Source organism: Mauremys mutica, chromosome 3 (assembly GCF_020497125.1).
Source record: "Mauremys mutica isolate MM-2020 ecotype Southern chromosome 3, ASM2049712v1, whole genome shotgun sequence".
Classification (NCBI taxonomy): Eukaryota; Metazoa; Chordata; order Testudines; family Geoemydidae; genus Mauremys; species Mauremys mutica.
Genome location: NC_059074.1, coordinates 144,603,678 through 144,620,138, shown reverse-complemented (window position 1 = coordinate 144,620,138; position 16,461 = coordinate 144,603,678). Strand labels below are relative to the sequence as shown.

General features: G+C 41.1%; 1 protein-coding gene across 3 annotated transcripts in view; it reads right to left on the bottom strand.

Annotated features, from left to right (window-relative positions):
- The window catches only part of LOC123365895 (maestro heat-like repeat-containing protein family member 1), a 74,149-nt gene extending 59,037 nt beyond the window's left edge, over positions 1-15,112 (bottom strand). For 2 of the 3 annotated variants that reach the window (XM_045008912.1, XM_045008914.1), the window contains exons 1-6: positions 14,801-15,112; positions 9,315-9,552; positions 4,790-4,908; positions 4,354-4,482; positions 3,003-3,165; positions 956-1,048 (exon numbers count right to left, since the gene is read on the bottom strand). In XM_045008912.1, coding sequence (XP_044864847.1) covers positions 956-1,048; positions 3,003-3,165; positions 4,354-4,482; positions 4,790-4,908; positions 9,315-9,345 — 535 coding nt within the window. In that variant the 5' untranslated portion in view covers positions 9,346-9,552; positions 14,801-15,112. The remainder of the gene's footprint in view (positions 1-955; positions 1,049-3,002; positions 3,166-4,353; positions 4,483-4,789; positions 4,909-9,314; positions 9,553-14,800) is intronic. The other variant, XM_045008913.1, reaches the window with a different exon arrangement.
- Between the last annotated feature and the right edge of the window lie 1,349 nt (positions 15,113-16,461).

Here is a 16,461-nt window from a genome sequence, read left to right as displayed (position 1 = left end):
ACCTTCCTGGAATTGATAGCTACTCCCCTCTAAACTCTGCCAGATATCCCAGACATGTTTACATGATTCAGCCTTTGCAAGTTGAATAGTCAACATGAAATGGGGCCTAGCCACTCTGTACTACACAGGAAAAAATACGTGACAATTCTGAGACCCCATAGCTCACTTGGTAAAAGAATCTCATTAACTGAGGATTTCATAGGGAGAGTTGATCTTTAATCCCTCTGAAATTAGAAACAAATGACAAATGGTGGATTGATGCACCTGCCCCGTGAACGTTACGTACAGAACAAAACCAAAGCACCGAGGAAGTGATTTTGGAACATTCAGTCCCGGTGACAGGTACAGATTCATGGGAATAGGCTCATTGGCTTCAATGCTGTAACAATGAGAGGAAAGGGTTTCAAAATCTGGCCCTGGACACTGAATCCAAATGACTCTTTTCCTAGACATTAGGAGCATATTATCTTCATCCTCTTTCACATTCACAACCTTCCTCCATGATTGGCTCCATGCTCTGTCAATCTCCACTGACTTCCCTAGCCACCTTTCTGTACATTTCTATATGCAATTCAATACATCTTTCCTGATGTTTGAAAATCTCCCTTGGACTCACTTCTCCAGACCTCTCTGACCTGTATATTCAGCTACTTCCTCTGCCTCATCTCTCTACTCTCTTTCATCCTTGCCCTAAGAAAACACATAGGCTAGCTAGGGGTCAGTAGTAGCTGGATCTCAGTTGAGGGTATAAGGAGCTTCCTTCCCCTCCCCTCCCCTCACTGTATAAGTTTAGGCAGAACTGCATTTCTTGTGCTCAGGCAAGCACTTGCTAATTCTCCTCTTACCTCCTCCCTCCTAATGCATCATAAAGTCAATAAAGGAAGTCTGTGGGAAATGAGATCCAGATCTGGGAAATGGAAAATCCCTAAATACAAGGAAACTTTGAAATGCTCACCATCACTAAATATCAGCATATATTCTTCTGACTGGACTAGGGGCAGGGCTGGCAGGACACAGTCCCACATTGCACCTATATAGGGAGCCATTACTGGAAGAGAGGAAAAGAAAACACAATCAACTTTGTTTCCAGCTGGAATTTTCCTTTTTGTCCTGTGGGATTCATCTTCAGTACAGGATGAAGGGAGATTTGCTTAAGGGAATTGTATCTGCCTGTCTAGCCCACCACAGAGCAATGGAGTGTGTGTTTCATATCACATACATAAAAAGGATACTCAACTCTATGCATTTTTGAGAGATGTAGTTCAAGATCCTGCTACAAGCAGTTGTTACTTGTGGGCAGTTCCAAGTGGGCTGATACCTTGATAAACAGCTTCTCCAGAAAGTAGTTTTTATAAAAAGCCAAATGTCAGGAACACTATAACATGAAGGGCTCTCTCCTCATTATCCACTAATATACAGAGGACAAAGGTTGGCTATGGACTATAGATCTGTGGCCTGGAAATATACCCAGATCGCCTCTCAGAAAGGAACTCTTATGGAATGCAATATTTTCACATGCAAGAATCTAAAAAATAAATCTGTATTGGAAATGTGCATAGGTGAGGGAGAGCAGAAGGAGGGTCTCTGGTTGTGTAGTTCCAACAGATATTGTGGGTCCTTATATACATAGGCATCTATACCTACACCTTCTCACCAGGATAGCTTTCCACCTCTTCCTGCACTCCCCAGCAGTAGCCAATGGATCCCTCCACCTCCCACTCCTTCAAAAGCTCCTTTCCTGGCCCCAGAAGCAGATCCTTCCCCTCAAGCCCCCAACCTTCCTAGCTGTCAGTGGCTTCTGCAAGAAGCCAAGATTAATCATTGGATGATATGCTCTCTGCCAAACTGATGCTCCTGCTGCAGCCAAAAGCATGAGCTAAACCAAATGAAAGGGTAAAAACACAAGGGTACAGGCCTTACCTTGTGCCTTGGGCCAGATTGTACCTTTAAGGCATATGCCTATGGTGGAGGCAGTGTGAAGCTGCACTGCCCCAAAGAAGTTTGAGGACGAAGCATGTGTGGTGCACCTGCCCCGTGAACATTACATACAGAACAAAACCAAAGCACCTTTGGATGGTGCAGCCTACTCAGCTCTGCAGTCCAGTGCAGAGGTGGGACAGGGACATGTTCCTTTTGGGGCCATTTGCAATCTGGATGGTGTGTGGAGAAAGCAGCCCCAGCACTCTACCAAGCACAAATACTATGATTTTATCGAGCCCAAACTCCCTCCCACCACTGACACAGCCACAATAAGGCTATGGACAATCTGTCCCTAAGAGGATGAGAGGAAGCTCCTTCAGGAGTGAATGGTGTAGGGCAGAGATGTCTGAAATCCTGCCCCCCATCCCCAACAATTTTAAGTTTTCAGGAAAAAAAAAACACCCCAAACTTCACCAAACCAGACATTTTAAATTGAAAATGGGAGTTGTAGTGCCTCACGGGAGTTATAGTTTGCTCTTCATGGCCCCATTCCATTCTCTGGGCTGGGCTGCCCAGCTGGACTACATCTCCTATAATGCACCATGGCCAGGCTCTCCACATTAGACTGTCTCCCTTCACCAAGAAGGGAGACCATGATCCATTATGGAAGATGTAGTCAAGCAGCTGATCCAAGCTCATAGAGGAAAATGGGAATATGAAGAGCAAACTACAACTCCCGTGAGGCACAACTCCTCTCATTTTTGGCAAAATCTTTAGGTTTGGGGCTAAAATATTTTGACAAAAAAACAAAATCTACCAAGGAAAGCAGACACTTTTAATGAAAAAAATCATTTTGTCACAACCCCAATTTTCCATTGAAAGCCAGGTTAGGTGGAAAATTTTTGACCAGCCACAGTGTAGCAGTCACTATAGGAAGGGTACATAGGAAAAGCCCAGGTAACTCAGACCTGTTTAGTGGGGCCACACAGGTGAACACTTCCCTGGAGAATAAGGAGAATAACATGAAACACTTTCCAATCTAACGAGAAACTCAGACAACAGGAAGTTCAGAAAGATGGTACCACTGAGTTGACAGAGCTTCTCCATTGCACAGAGGATACTGCGGTGGGGCAGGACTTTTGGCTGGAATCTCTCCTGCAGTGTGGCCACGACATCTCCTGGACAGTGCTTCCCAACCGACACTAGGATGGCAATGGCAGCCTCCTCAAATTCCTCCCTCAGTTCCTAGATCAGCACAGAGAAATTCTTGCCTCATTAGCTGTACTCAGAATTACACGTGAAAGACTTTTCTCTGTGGAATCATTGCCATCAGAAAGGAGTCCAAGAGACTTTGGGAGTGAACAGCATCAGCTGAGATCTGGAAACCCTGCCCCCCTCTCTCTACATGTTTGGGGAAGGAGAAGAGAGGGGGAAATAACGTAATCCTATCAGGGAATTAGAAAAGGGATCAACCTGATTAATTTAGGGTGTATCCTATTTTAGTCATTACAGTCCTGTGGTCTCACAGCTACAACATCATGGATCTAATTAATCCTTGGGATCCTATTTTCCAGCTTCAGGACATTGGTAACTCCCACTGAAATCAATGGGAATTACTCAGCTCCCATGGCAAAGGAACAGGACCCCTGGCATAATTCCACTCACTTCAATAGACTTACACCAGGGATGAATTAGGTCCTGTCCTCTAAACAGGCAGAATGCTTATGAGGAAATATGTTTAAATGCCTTGTTTAGACAATGGTAACAGGCGATTCGAGGACAGGCATTGCTTTCCTAGAAATATCCATGATAAAATTATAAAACAGCATTAAATTTGGGTTCCTGAAGGATTGCAAAGCACTTTGTATATAATATGTTATATAATCTCTAAAGGATCATGCAGCCACAACTGGGTCTGATCATGGCAGTAGTTCTATACCAACAAGCTCTTTAGGACAGGGGCTGTGTTGTTGTTCTGTGTTTATGCAATCCCAAGCACAGTAGGGTCCTGGTCCTTTACTAGATCTCCTCAGGACTATTATAATACGAATAATAAATATGTATAATAATAAACATTAAGTGACATTCAAAGAAAAATGCATCTAACAGAAGGATTTTCACATATAGTAAACAGAATAATGACTAGCTCTAGAATATAATTTTGCCAAAAGTGCCACAGAGTCTGCTATAGTTCACTTCAGTTACTGAATAAACCTGAATATGTTTACTTAACTCATGAGAGCTGACAAAATCTCAGCTCAGGTTATCATATGGGCTTCAGAAGCATGTCATGTGACATGCCCAGGACACCAATAACCATCCTTTATTGTTCATGGCACTATTATCTAGAGAAAGAATGAAGCTCTGAATAAGACCTGGATGTCTGGATACAGTTTTGAGTACCTCTTTCTCTCCTACATTTTATATTCTTACCGAATTCTTGATTAGATTGATGGAGGTGATGTCAACCAGCCGCTGGGCCAGGTCACTGTTGAGGTGGTTGACAACATTGATTTTTGTTTCTAGGTTTCTCAAGATGTGAAGCTGGTGCTCCACAGACAACTGCAAGGAGGACAGAAAACAGTGACTTGTGTTGATGTATGGAAAGTGAAAATTTAACATAGTTTCTGACAGATTCTGTGGATTATAATATTATTCCAAGTACTGTGATTGGTGGGAAGGGTCAAAAGAGAAGGAATCAGAGTATATGGGAAACATGAGAGGGAAATAGACTGAATCAAATCAAGTAAGTAGATGGGATGAATCACAGAGGACAGATGAGGGGAGAAGTTGGTTTATATGGGAGAGGCAAAAGGAAGGAGGCTGGTTCATATAAACTGTTTTTGCATTGCATAGACACTGTTCATACCAAATCATTGTTCTCAAGACATTCTAGGATGCTCTTTATCTCCGCCTCCTCATTGTCCGATTCAGTGAGCTCGGTTACTCCTTCTCCCTTCCCCAAAGCCTTTTGGAATATTTTTGAAGCTGACAAAAAGAAAGAAAGTTAATTCTTGTCTAATAGGAGGGTACCCACCTCCTCCCTGTCAAGCAGGACAAAAAAACACATGGAAACGCACAGTCTCACACTATAAGTTCCTCTGGAAATGTTCCCTACATTCTGGACTAAATCCTTAGGCACTTGAAATCCATTGACTTCAATGAAGCTGCGTTGATTTACACCAGTCAAGGACCTGTCACTCCCTGTCCAAAATGGTTAATGACACAATGGAATATAGAGATTTCACACTATCATCGTCCTGCAAATGCCTCAGCTTTGTAATGCAGAGAAGGCAATGAACAGTCTGGAAGAGAAATGTAATCATCGTGACAGGGAAAGTGCTATGCAAATGAAGGAATCTTAGGTCACAACGAGAGGATATAGAACACATTGCACAGGAGCTATGGACATGATCCAAAGCCTATTGAAGTTAATGGAAAAACTCCCATTGACTAGACCTGGGTGAATAATGTATTTTTTACGTCACTGACAATTTTAATAAACCAAAACCAAGATTTAAAAAAATGTCTGGTGTATTGAAAAATCAAAACAAATGTTTCAGGTCAAATGAAATATTGTATTTAAATTTCAAGCATTTTAAAACTTTTAAATTAAAAAAAGTTAAAGGAACAAACCAAACTCATTTTCAATTGAAAAACTGAAACATTTTTCAAAACAAAACTATGTATTTTTCCAGTGTTTTTTTCACCTAACAAACGATTTGGCAAAATCAACATGAATTTCCTAAATGTTTGGTGTTGCCAAACCTGCATTTTTTGCAGAAAAAATTTAATTCAAAACATTTTGACGAGCTCTACCACTGACTTCTATGGGCTCTGTGACAAAGTTTGGATTGCTACAAGTTGCAACTTAAGTCAGAAGACTTCACAGAAAAAAAGAAAAAGGTAAACAAGCAGTTATGAAAAACTGGATTAATATTTATTTTGATTTAAATAATAATTTTAAATAGACCTCTAGACAGGTAAGCAGTGAGATACCTTGAAAACTTTGGATGAAAAGTGTTACCAAAAATGCAAAGTATTATTAATTTATTTTAATTAATTATAAATTTCTGTCAATCTGTGAACCAGACACTCTTCTAATAACAGGAATAGTGAAGAAATTACCCATAAAACTCCACAGCCAAGTCAACCTAAAGCAGAACATCATTAATCTTAAGGGTGAGAACAGTGCCACCACAGGAAGACAGGAAAGATGGACATTTAGCTGAACCTCCTACCTTTTCAATGAGCTGCACAGGATTTAGCCACCAAAGTCACAGATTTAAGGGATAGACACTAATTCAGCCACAATAGCCTTTAGTCTAGAGGTACCACGGCTATAGAAAACCATGAAGTGGGTAAACAGAAGTACAGAGGGCCGGGGAGGAACAATGAAATTATGATGAAGTAAAAAGAAAACTAAGATTTAAGAATCATAGCATACATATGCTGCCCCTAGTCTGGGTACATGAGGTGTCTATTAATTTTTTATGCCCTTCTCTGGATCATATATATTTCTGTTTTTTCTTTTTTTGATGTGACCAAGTGTTGTATCATTTTAGAACCAAATTCTACTCTCAGTTCCAGAGGTATAAATCCAGAGTAATCTTATTAAAAACCAAATGAGTTACTCCCAATGTTCGTACACTGCACCTGTCAAGGTGGTGTGTGAGCAAATCTGGATTTGAACCAGAATAACTGAAAATAGAACGTGACCTTTCCTGGCTGATATGTTCACTTTTAGTTGATGATGTCTTGGCCTTGCAAGAGGATGGACTTGATTTTAAATGTTATTCTCTGTGCCTTTCTCTTGTTATCCTGAAACCAAACACAATGCTCAAGGTCACCAATGTATTAAATACCAGATTTATATAGTGACAATAACAATATTCTCCATATTGTTTTCTTTCCTTTTCTTAATATAACTGTGATGGGTTTTGATGTGTGGTGGTAGGAAGATAACTTGGTATTCAAGTCCTGTTAGGGAGATCACGGAGGAGAAGAAGGAATTCTCCAGTATGACATTTGGCTTTGAATCATTCAGAGTCTCTGAAAGGCACTCCCTGAGCTGGGTGGGCATGAATCCCTCTCTTTTCACTTCTTCTATAGTATCAAGCAACTGATCTGCCTACTTCCTGGCCTGGTATGAATATGCCTCTTCTCTTTTCTTTCTGTCCTAGTTGGACAGATTCTCTTTCTTTTTTCCCCCGCATCTCCTATTTTCCTCTCTTCAAACAGAATCAGTAGGAAAATAAAGGTGTCAAGACAGTTTAAAAAAAGGCCTTTGTGAGTGCCTTAGCATGAAGCAGGATTGACTATTGTTTGTGTAAAGTGCTATGCAAATGCTATTCATCATTAATAACAATATTTTTATTGAACTATTTCAGGAAATAGTAATACCTGGTATGTTAATGCTGTAACATAGCAAAATTGGCTTCCTTTATCAATTTCCTGTTTTAAGATACTATTATTAAGTTATCTAGGACCAATATATTGCAATATAGAATTATGAAAAATTCCAACATAGCACATGAGAGCATGGAACAAACCCTAATGAGCCAAGTCATGTATACAACATATGGCCACAGAACGTGGATACATACGTTCTTAAATGTGCTGTGTGCACAATCCTGCATTGGCTAAATCATAAGGGGTAATGGCCAATGAATTATATATTATCTCATCTAAAGACTTTTCCATCCCTACTTTCTCACTAAATGATTTAAAGAGACATTTTGGGGTAGATTAGGCACAACCTGTAGATCTTTTAAACTAAAACAGAAACAATAATAATGTATGTGAAAGTGGTTCCTTCCAACATTGAAGTACTTGGATCATTGTACATCCTAATTTGGGTGAGTGGTCTTTCATAGTGAGTTATACACAGTCTAATTAGAGGGGGAAGGAAGGCAAATATCACATCATCATTATTTTACATTGATATTGTGGTAGTGACTAATTACCTCAATTAAGTCATGACAGCATTGCATTAGCCACTGTATACATGTATAGTAAGTGACACTTCCTGCTCCAAAGAGCTTATAGTCTAACAGACAATACATAACAGGTGGGCAGTAGGATGGTAAGGTAAGATGGGGTAACAAAAACAATAGTAAGTTTTAGAACAGACTAGGTGTAGCTAAGAATTATACACAATCAATAGCAGATATCACAGCTCACCACAGATATACAAAGGAAAAATACCAAAAGTCATAGATCTCATTTTAATAATATCCTGGTTGCCTCTTTTTGACCTGAGTGGCTAGTCAAATTTTAGGGCCCTGGGGATGTGCCAGTTGGAAGAAGAAATTGTTGGAATGTGGAATTTTGACACATGCTTGTTTATTTACAAGGAACGTGCAAAGTCTTCCTTCTCTGAACTCTAGAAGAACCAAAAACAAAAGGCACAGTTTCACAGCCCCAAAGCCTCTTTAGCTAAAACCAGACCCAAAATTCTCTCTCTAGCTTTTTCCAAGTCATGCTGTGCTCACAAGCTAGTGCTTGGCTTTCTTGCTTTTTGCCTCTGCCTCTCAGTGTTGTCTCTGTTCTCAATTTCCATGTGTTCTGCCTTCCATCACGTGCACAGATGCAAAATCAAACTCCAGGGTTTTTCACAGTCCCCTTTTGTTTTAGATTGGGGGCTTCTGATTAACTCAGTTATGTAAATTGAAAGGTGCGTTCACACCCAGTCCCAAGAGATTTGTGATCAGTGCAGTCACCAGTACCTCTCAGCATAATGCTCCTTTCTTTTACAGTAAAAGCTACTTAATAACGCTTGCCTTAGCTGATTGTTTAAAATACTGTAGAACTGCTGTGCCACTGCCTCTCATTCAGTAGCAACGACCCTCTCTACATCATAATCAAATGACAAATGCCTAGCCTAATTTTGAAGAGCTCCTGCCCACGCTTAGCCTTTGATGCAGCTAGGTTCAAACATGGCAATGCTTAAGGTTCTCAGTTAAATTAGTGCAGCTGTTTATTATAACAGGATTGTCTAGTGGTTAGGGCACAAGGGGACCCAAGTTCATGTCCCTATTCCACCCCAGACTTCATGTATGACCTTCTGCAAGTCTCTCTCTACCTCTGTTCCCCCTCTGCAAAATGGGGATAGCACTTTCTTAACTCACAGATAAATACATTAGAGATTATGAGGAACTCAGATACTACAATAACAGGGACTAGATAAGTACCTAAGAGATAGATCTGAACAAATCTCTTCAATAAGTGTCAATATGAAGGAAGCAAGAGTCTCCTCCTAAAACCTGATTCATCCCAGTAGCGAGATTTCTGTTTTCCTAGAGTTGGAGATTATTTATAAGAAACCATTTTAAAAGTATTTATCAACTGTTCTCACTGGCATCTGGAAAAAAAGAAAAGAAAAGATTACTTACTTGTAACTGGAATTCTTCGAGATGACTGCATGTTCACATGTGTGGGTAATGGGCTGACCAGCACAGCCTAATGGTAGAACCTTCTGCAAGCAGTGCCTGTTAGAGAGCCTCTGTGCCCCCTTCTGCTGCTCCTCTCACTGTTGCTGAATGTTCTGAAGGTGAGGCTACATAAGGGGTGCTGCCCCCTCTACTGCCTCAGTTGCTTCTACCACTGACCCAAAGGAACCAAAATAGGACTCTGAGAAAAGGGGAAAGAAGAGCAGGAAGTGAGTGTATGCAGAGGCCTCTCAAAGAACTTTGGTTAAAAGTAACCAAACCTCATTTCTTCTTCAAATGGCTCTGCATATTCCCACTTACGTGTAATTTGGCAAGCAGAGCTAAAAACTCAGGAGGTGGGACAGATTCCTAATTAAATGATGATTGCAGCACTGCTCCACCAAACCTAACATTTTCTCTTGAAGCCAAATCCAAAGCATAATGTTTAGTAAACATATGGACTGACTTCCAAGTAGTAGCCTTACATATTGCCCCAGTAGGAATAAACAAATGATGCTGCTACTGCCCTAGTGGAATGAGATCTCACAACAGTAGGCACAGGAATTGCTGCTAACTTGTAACATTCAATTATACACTACTTACCCCATCTGGAAATAGTCTGAGCAGATACACGACACTTCATCATTCTGAGCATAAGAAATAATTTAGAAGAGTTCCTAAAATTCTTTCTTCTATTTAAATAAGATACCAAAGCTCTTCTAGCATCCTAAGTATGTAAAGCACTTTACCCTTTATTAGCATGAGTCTTTGGGGGGAAAAAACCACTGGTAAATTAACTGATGTGAAACTACGACACTATTTTTGGTAAAAACCTGGGATCAGGTCTAAGAACCACATTGTCTTTGTGAAAAAGAGTAAATGGAAGATTGGCTATCTAGGCATGTAATTTGCTCATCCTTCTGGCTCGCTAGAGGAACAGTAAAAATAGTGAGTAAGAAAATATGAAAAACAGTCATGAGGTATCTGATAGCATTTATCTGGTATCTTAGATAGGCTGACAAAATACACAGCCTTAGCAGGTTGCAAATGGCATCCAATACGGGTAAAGACATCCTATTCCTTGAAGGAGGACCTAGAATGTTGAATACAGGATGTGGCACCTCTTCCACAGCAACAAGGTAAGTTCAAAGTGGATTCCATACAATTCACTAATTTGTGGAATTGCAAAGGATGCTCAGAAAGATGATGCAGCAGCAATGTCCATATGCTCATCAGGTGACAAATCAGGATCAAAGTCAGTATCCACCTGACCCTGCTCAAAAAGAGGCACTAACGCCTCTTCTTCTTCTTCCGACAAAATGTCAGGAACCACTGTTTGAGGGGTAGATGGATCTGGCAGAATTGGATCCACATAATTCTCAGCTAAAAGATCCTTATCGGTCAGAACATCATTTTTATTGCCATAAGGTGGATGATTCAAAAATTCTGGGGGTAGATTAGACCATGGAGGCCAGGACTGTCAGTCTCTCTGATAGTTGGGATCAGGGCTGCCTGGGGGGGGGCATGTGGGGCAATTTGCCCCAGGCCCCACGGGGCCCCCACAAGAATATAGTATTCTATAGTATTCCAACTTTTTTTTATGGAAGGAGGCCCCAAAATTGCTTTGCCCCAGGCCTCCTGAATCCTCTGGGCAGCCCTGGTTGGGATCCAGGAACATACCCAGAGGAGGAACTCTCCAAAAGACTGAGGAAACCTAGACTTGAACCATCCAAATTTTTGCCACCTAAGACTTTTAACTCTCCCTCTATCCTCTTCTGAGGATCCAATCTCAGATCCCATTATGGCTATCATCAGAGAAACCAACAGCGGGCGTAGACACATAAAAGGTGACAGGATCAGCTTGGTGAACTTATCGGAGTAGTAGGAGAAGGAGGCAAAGATGGGTCTGGAGACAGATTCACAATAATCTTCTAATCTACCCCTCTTTTTGGATGAAGCGAATTTAGATCTATCAAAGCTTCTCTCTTCCTCTTCCCCAACAGCCTCTCATTCAGATCCGATGAATGCTCAGAAGCTTAATGGTGAACATCAACCACCATCATAATAGCCCCTTTCAGATCCAACAATGGCACTGAAGTGGGAATGAACAACAGTACCAATATTATGGGTTTAGGCATCAGCAGCTCTGGAGAGAGTCTCAGCTCTGTAACCATGTGCTGTGAAGCTGAATGTGGAAACGGTTTAGATTTCAGTGTCAGAATTGCAGAAGACATGAGAGAATCGGACAGATCCAGTAAGTCTGACCTATAGGATCTGGCACAGCTAACAGTAGCAGTCTTCTCTCTCACCTTTTTCTTCAGAACCAACAGCTTAAACGTGGGGTCTTTAGCCACCAACTGACCAAACAATGCCTTTGACACCCTTGCAGCTTTAACAGGATGATCCAACAAAATATGAACAGAAGCAGGAACCAATGACAACCCAGACCAGTGGGATCCTTTAGGAACTTTAGTCTTACCAGACAAGGCAGCTGGAGATGAAACAGGCCTCTTGGTCTTCAGATCCAACAATCTCCCAGAAACCATTGGCTTAAGAACACATACAGACTATTCTGCCTCTCCTTACCCACTCTGGGTGTGGAAATCTGACCTATAGAATACCCAGAAGAAGGAAAGTGACCTTCTCTGAGACACTTAGAGCACCTAATGTGGTCATCCGATGCCAGGAAGCTGGCTGGGCAAGAAGAGCATCTCTTAAATCCTGGCTTCTTCTTCAGTTCTGTCATCACAGGGAACCAAACCTAAACCTAAAACTAACTAAACTAAAACTAAGAGCAATAACAATTATCTAAAGGCATTAAAATATAGTAGAAAAACCCAGACCTGATGCACTAGAGAGGTTCACTTCCATCTGGCATAACCGGTTGGAGGGAGCTGAGATGGTAAGAGACACAGCATATCCTGATATAGCCTCACCCTCAGAATGTTCGAAGACACTGAGGAGAGGGATAAGAGGAGGAACATGTGTGCTGTGATAGGCACTGCTCAGAGAAGGTTCTGTTGTTAAGATGCACTGGTTGGTTCATTACTCATGTGGGAATATGCAGAGCCACTCCAAGAATCACATTTATTCTCTCTTTTAGGTTACCGTGCGTAAATGTTGACTTTTTATCAACTCTTTATTTAAAAGCTCCAATACATTCAGTTGTCAAGGTCATCTAGACATTCCTCCAGACATACAAGGAATATAATGAAATTGCCATCCAGGATCAGATCCATGCTCCATGTAATTCAAGATGTGTTCTCCCACTGTGGCCAGTACCAGATGTTTCTTAGAAAGGTGCAAAAACCCTCCTAACTGCCAGTAAAGACTGGCTTAAGCCTTGAAGCTTATTATCTTCTCAAAAATGTATATTAGCATTAACTATAACAACTCTGGCTCTTCTTATTATCTATGGAAATATTCAGTTCCTTTAAACTTGCTCAGTTTTCGGCTTCAGTGATATCCTGTGACAATGAGTTCTACAGTCTAATTGCGTGCTATGTGAGAAAAAAATATTTCCTTTTATCAGTTTTGAGTTTACCACCTTATATTGAATATCCGCTTGGGTCTTGTGTTATGAGACAGGGAGAACAGAAGTGATTCAATCTGCAGGCTTCCTGGGGCAAGATATAGCTGCAGCATTACATCAGATATTGTAACCTTTGTTTAGAAATTATGTCATCCAGAGGTGCCTGATATACAGTAACTCCTCACTTAACATTGTAGTTATGTTCCTGAAAAATGCAACTTTAAGCAAAACGATGTTAAGCAAATCCAGTTTTCCCCATAAGAATTAATGTAAATGGAGAGGCGGGGTTGGTGCGTTAGGTTCCAGGGAAATTGTTTTCACCAGACAAAAGTACCTACACACAGAGAGAGAGTATAAGTTTTAAACAAACAATTTAATACTGTACACAGCAATGATGATTGTGAAGCTTGGTTGAGGTCGTGGAGTCAGAGGGTGGAATATTTCCCAGGGAATGCCTTATTGCTAAATGATGAACTAGCAATTGGCTGAGTCCTCAAGGGTTAACACATTGTTGTTATGTAGCATCACATTCTACAAGGCAGCATGAATGGAGGGAGGGGAGACAGCATGGCAGACAGAGACACACACCCTGTGTGTATGAGACAGATGCGCATTGCCCCTTTAAGTACAGTGACTCCACTCTAAGTACACTGCCTTGTTAAGTAGATCAGCAAGCTGAGACAGCAGCTGCTGCCAGGAAGCTCCCTCAATCCTGAGCCCTGTCATGTGTCCCCCCTGCTCTATGGAAGATGGGGTAAGCAGGGTGCAGGAGGGGGAGGGGAACACCCTGACATTAGTCCCCTTCTTTCCCCCTCCAATTCCCACAGCAAGCAGGAGGCTCCAGGGAGCAGCTCCAAGGCAGAGGGCAGGAGCAGCACATGGCAGTGGGGGGAGGGACAGCTGAACTGCTGGCAATTGATAGCCTGCTGGGCAGCTGCCGCACAGGGAACTTAGGGGAGCTGATAGGGGGGCTGCTGGTCCACCCTGGTTCCAAGCCCCCACCAGCAAGCTCCAACGGACTGCTCTTCCTGCAAGCAGTGGACAAAGCAGGTGGCTGCCAAACAAGGTTATAAGGGAGCATTGAACAACTTTAAATGAGCATGTTCTGTAATTGATCAGCAATGTAATAACGAAACAACATTAACTGGGACGACTTTACGTGAGGAGTTACTGTATATTGAGCAGCAGGCTACAATAGCTTTTGGCAAGAACTACTTTGCATGAGCCATTTTGCATCCAAGACCCATTCTGCATGAGCAGAAATGTTTTCATTATTTATTTATTTCAATTAACACAATTTGTTGTGTGTATTTAACCATTTTCCTCCAGTGTTTGCAACCCAAACATTATTCTGTTATATTAAGGCATAAGAATCAAGCAAGTGAAAATGACTTATCTAGCTTAATTTCCCAAGGTGAGTGAAATGCAAAGTAGTAAATAAAACAGTGTAAATTATGAAAAGTAGCGATGAGCATGAAACAAAGCCCTGGATCTAAAGATGCTCAGGTTTTGGAGCATAGTTAGGAGCCAGATTCAGAGTTTGAGGTTGGGCCATCTTCTCTACAGTAGCCAAATGGAAACTTTAAATCTGAACATTGCTGAACTCCTGGGAAACTCATATTGAGAAGGTAACTGGGAAAGGGCTGGTTTTATGAGCTCATCCAACCTGCTTCTAACTCAGACTCTCTCTCTGCCTGGTGTTATAAATTACTAATGAAGCCATACAAAGTTCTGTTCAAACTTCTCCCCAGATTTGGTTGCTTCTAGTTCAGTGAAACTGTACTTTTGTTAATTCATTCCGTTTACTGGTTAAGATGAACTTGTACATCACCATGTTCTGTACTTCTAGAACCTAAAAGACACAAAGCATGCTTGTAATTTAGGAGAAATGAATGCAACTAGCTCTTAAAATGCTTACCGTTATTCTGTCTCAAAACGTCTGTCGCGGTCTCTCGTACTTAGTAAACCATTCCCTCCCTCTTGCAGACTGCACCAAAATCAGGCTCCACATACAGTAGAGACACTTCTGAGGTAAACTTACTTGAAGGGGAAAACAGTTTGAGGCAGGTCCTCAGCTGGTGTAAATCAGCATAGCTCCCTTGACCCTAAAGGAGCTACACCAATTTACACCAGCTGAGGATCTGGCCTTAAATATTCATTAGAGCTTTAGTTTTTTCAAAGCAGAGTTCACTGGAACAAATATAGAAATATCCAGTGTCTACCCATGCAACCAACTGAATTCCACTGACTTATCCATTGTCAAGACAGGTCATAATGGACTACCATACCGTTGCTAGGAGATCAGCCACAAGACTTATGTAACAGGTTCTTCTGGTAGTCACCTAACTCTCCTCTCACTCCATTAAAGTCAGTGGGGTTGGGTTATTGGTGTAAAACCCATGTGAAAGCATGAAACCCAATGGCACTAAATATACAAGGTTTGGGAGTTGGGTAGGGTCAGAGAGGGGCTGTCAAATCAATCAATCTGGTACAGTCTGAAAGCCTCAACAACTATATATTATTTATTATTTGTATTGTGCTAGCACCTAGGAGCTGATCATGGGTCATGACCCTATTGTGCTTTGCACTGTAGAAACACAATCATATGTGCCAAACCTTCCCAAGTTTCCTCCTTACATAAGAAGCAAATTTCTCTTTTTAAAATATGAATAGTTTGTTATTGATTGTGCTTTTTCCCAGAAGCTGACAGGGAGGTAGGGAGTAGAGAAGATGCATTTACAAAATAAATGCTGTCTCCTTTAACCAGGTTGAATACCACCATACTCTGTTAGTATTCTCATTTTCCTCAGTAGAATGTAGTGGTGGAATAAGGTCCTCTCAATGCGAGTAGAGGGAGGCAGAATCTGATCCCAAATGTGTGACTATGAAAAAATATGGAGGAAGAGACCAAGTATTCTGTTTGTTTGTTTGTCTCTGGACTATGTTTTGAAAAAAATACAGGACGTGCTAATCAATTAAACCTATGCAAAACAGAGCAAAGGGAAAACCCAATCAACCCCAACATTCATGGATCAAATTGTATCATTTGAGTGGTGTATAATAGTGTAGCAATAGGCCTTCTCTAGTAACTGACCTTTCTTATTTAATACAGAGGTCCTGATGTGGGCTTGATGCCCTGTTGAGCATGCTCTGCAAACACAGAGATGGAACAGGATCCCTGCCCTGCTGAGATTACAATCTAAGAGTTCAATCCTACAGATACATTATATGTGTAAAGTTTATTCACGTGTAGTTACATATGCTTAAGAGTTTGCAGCATTGAGTACCCAAGTATCCAAATACATGTTTTAAAATAAATATATTTCCCTTGACGTGGGCACGTGCTTTTATTTTAATTTTGGGGGGGGGAGGAAGAGCAGTTATTTATAAGTAGTTTTACCCTTTTAACTTGCTGTCATGAAATGTGTGATTTTTTTTTAAAGTCTCAATCTGATCTGAATTAGTCCATGTTCAAGAGAAATGATAGGCTAAGGGGAGTGTAAACCAAACCTTACTTCACTTATCTGACGTTCTAAGTTCATAATTCTGTGATATTTGGCCAATTGTTAATACCACCAC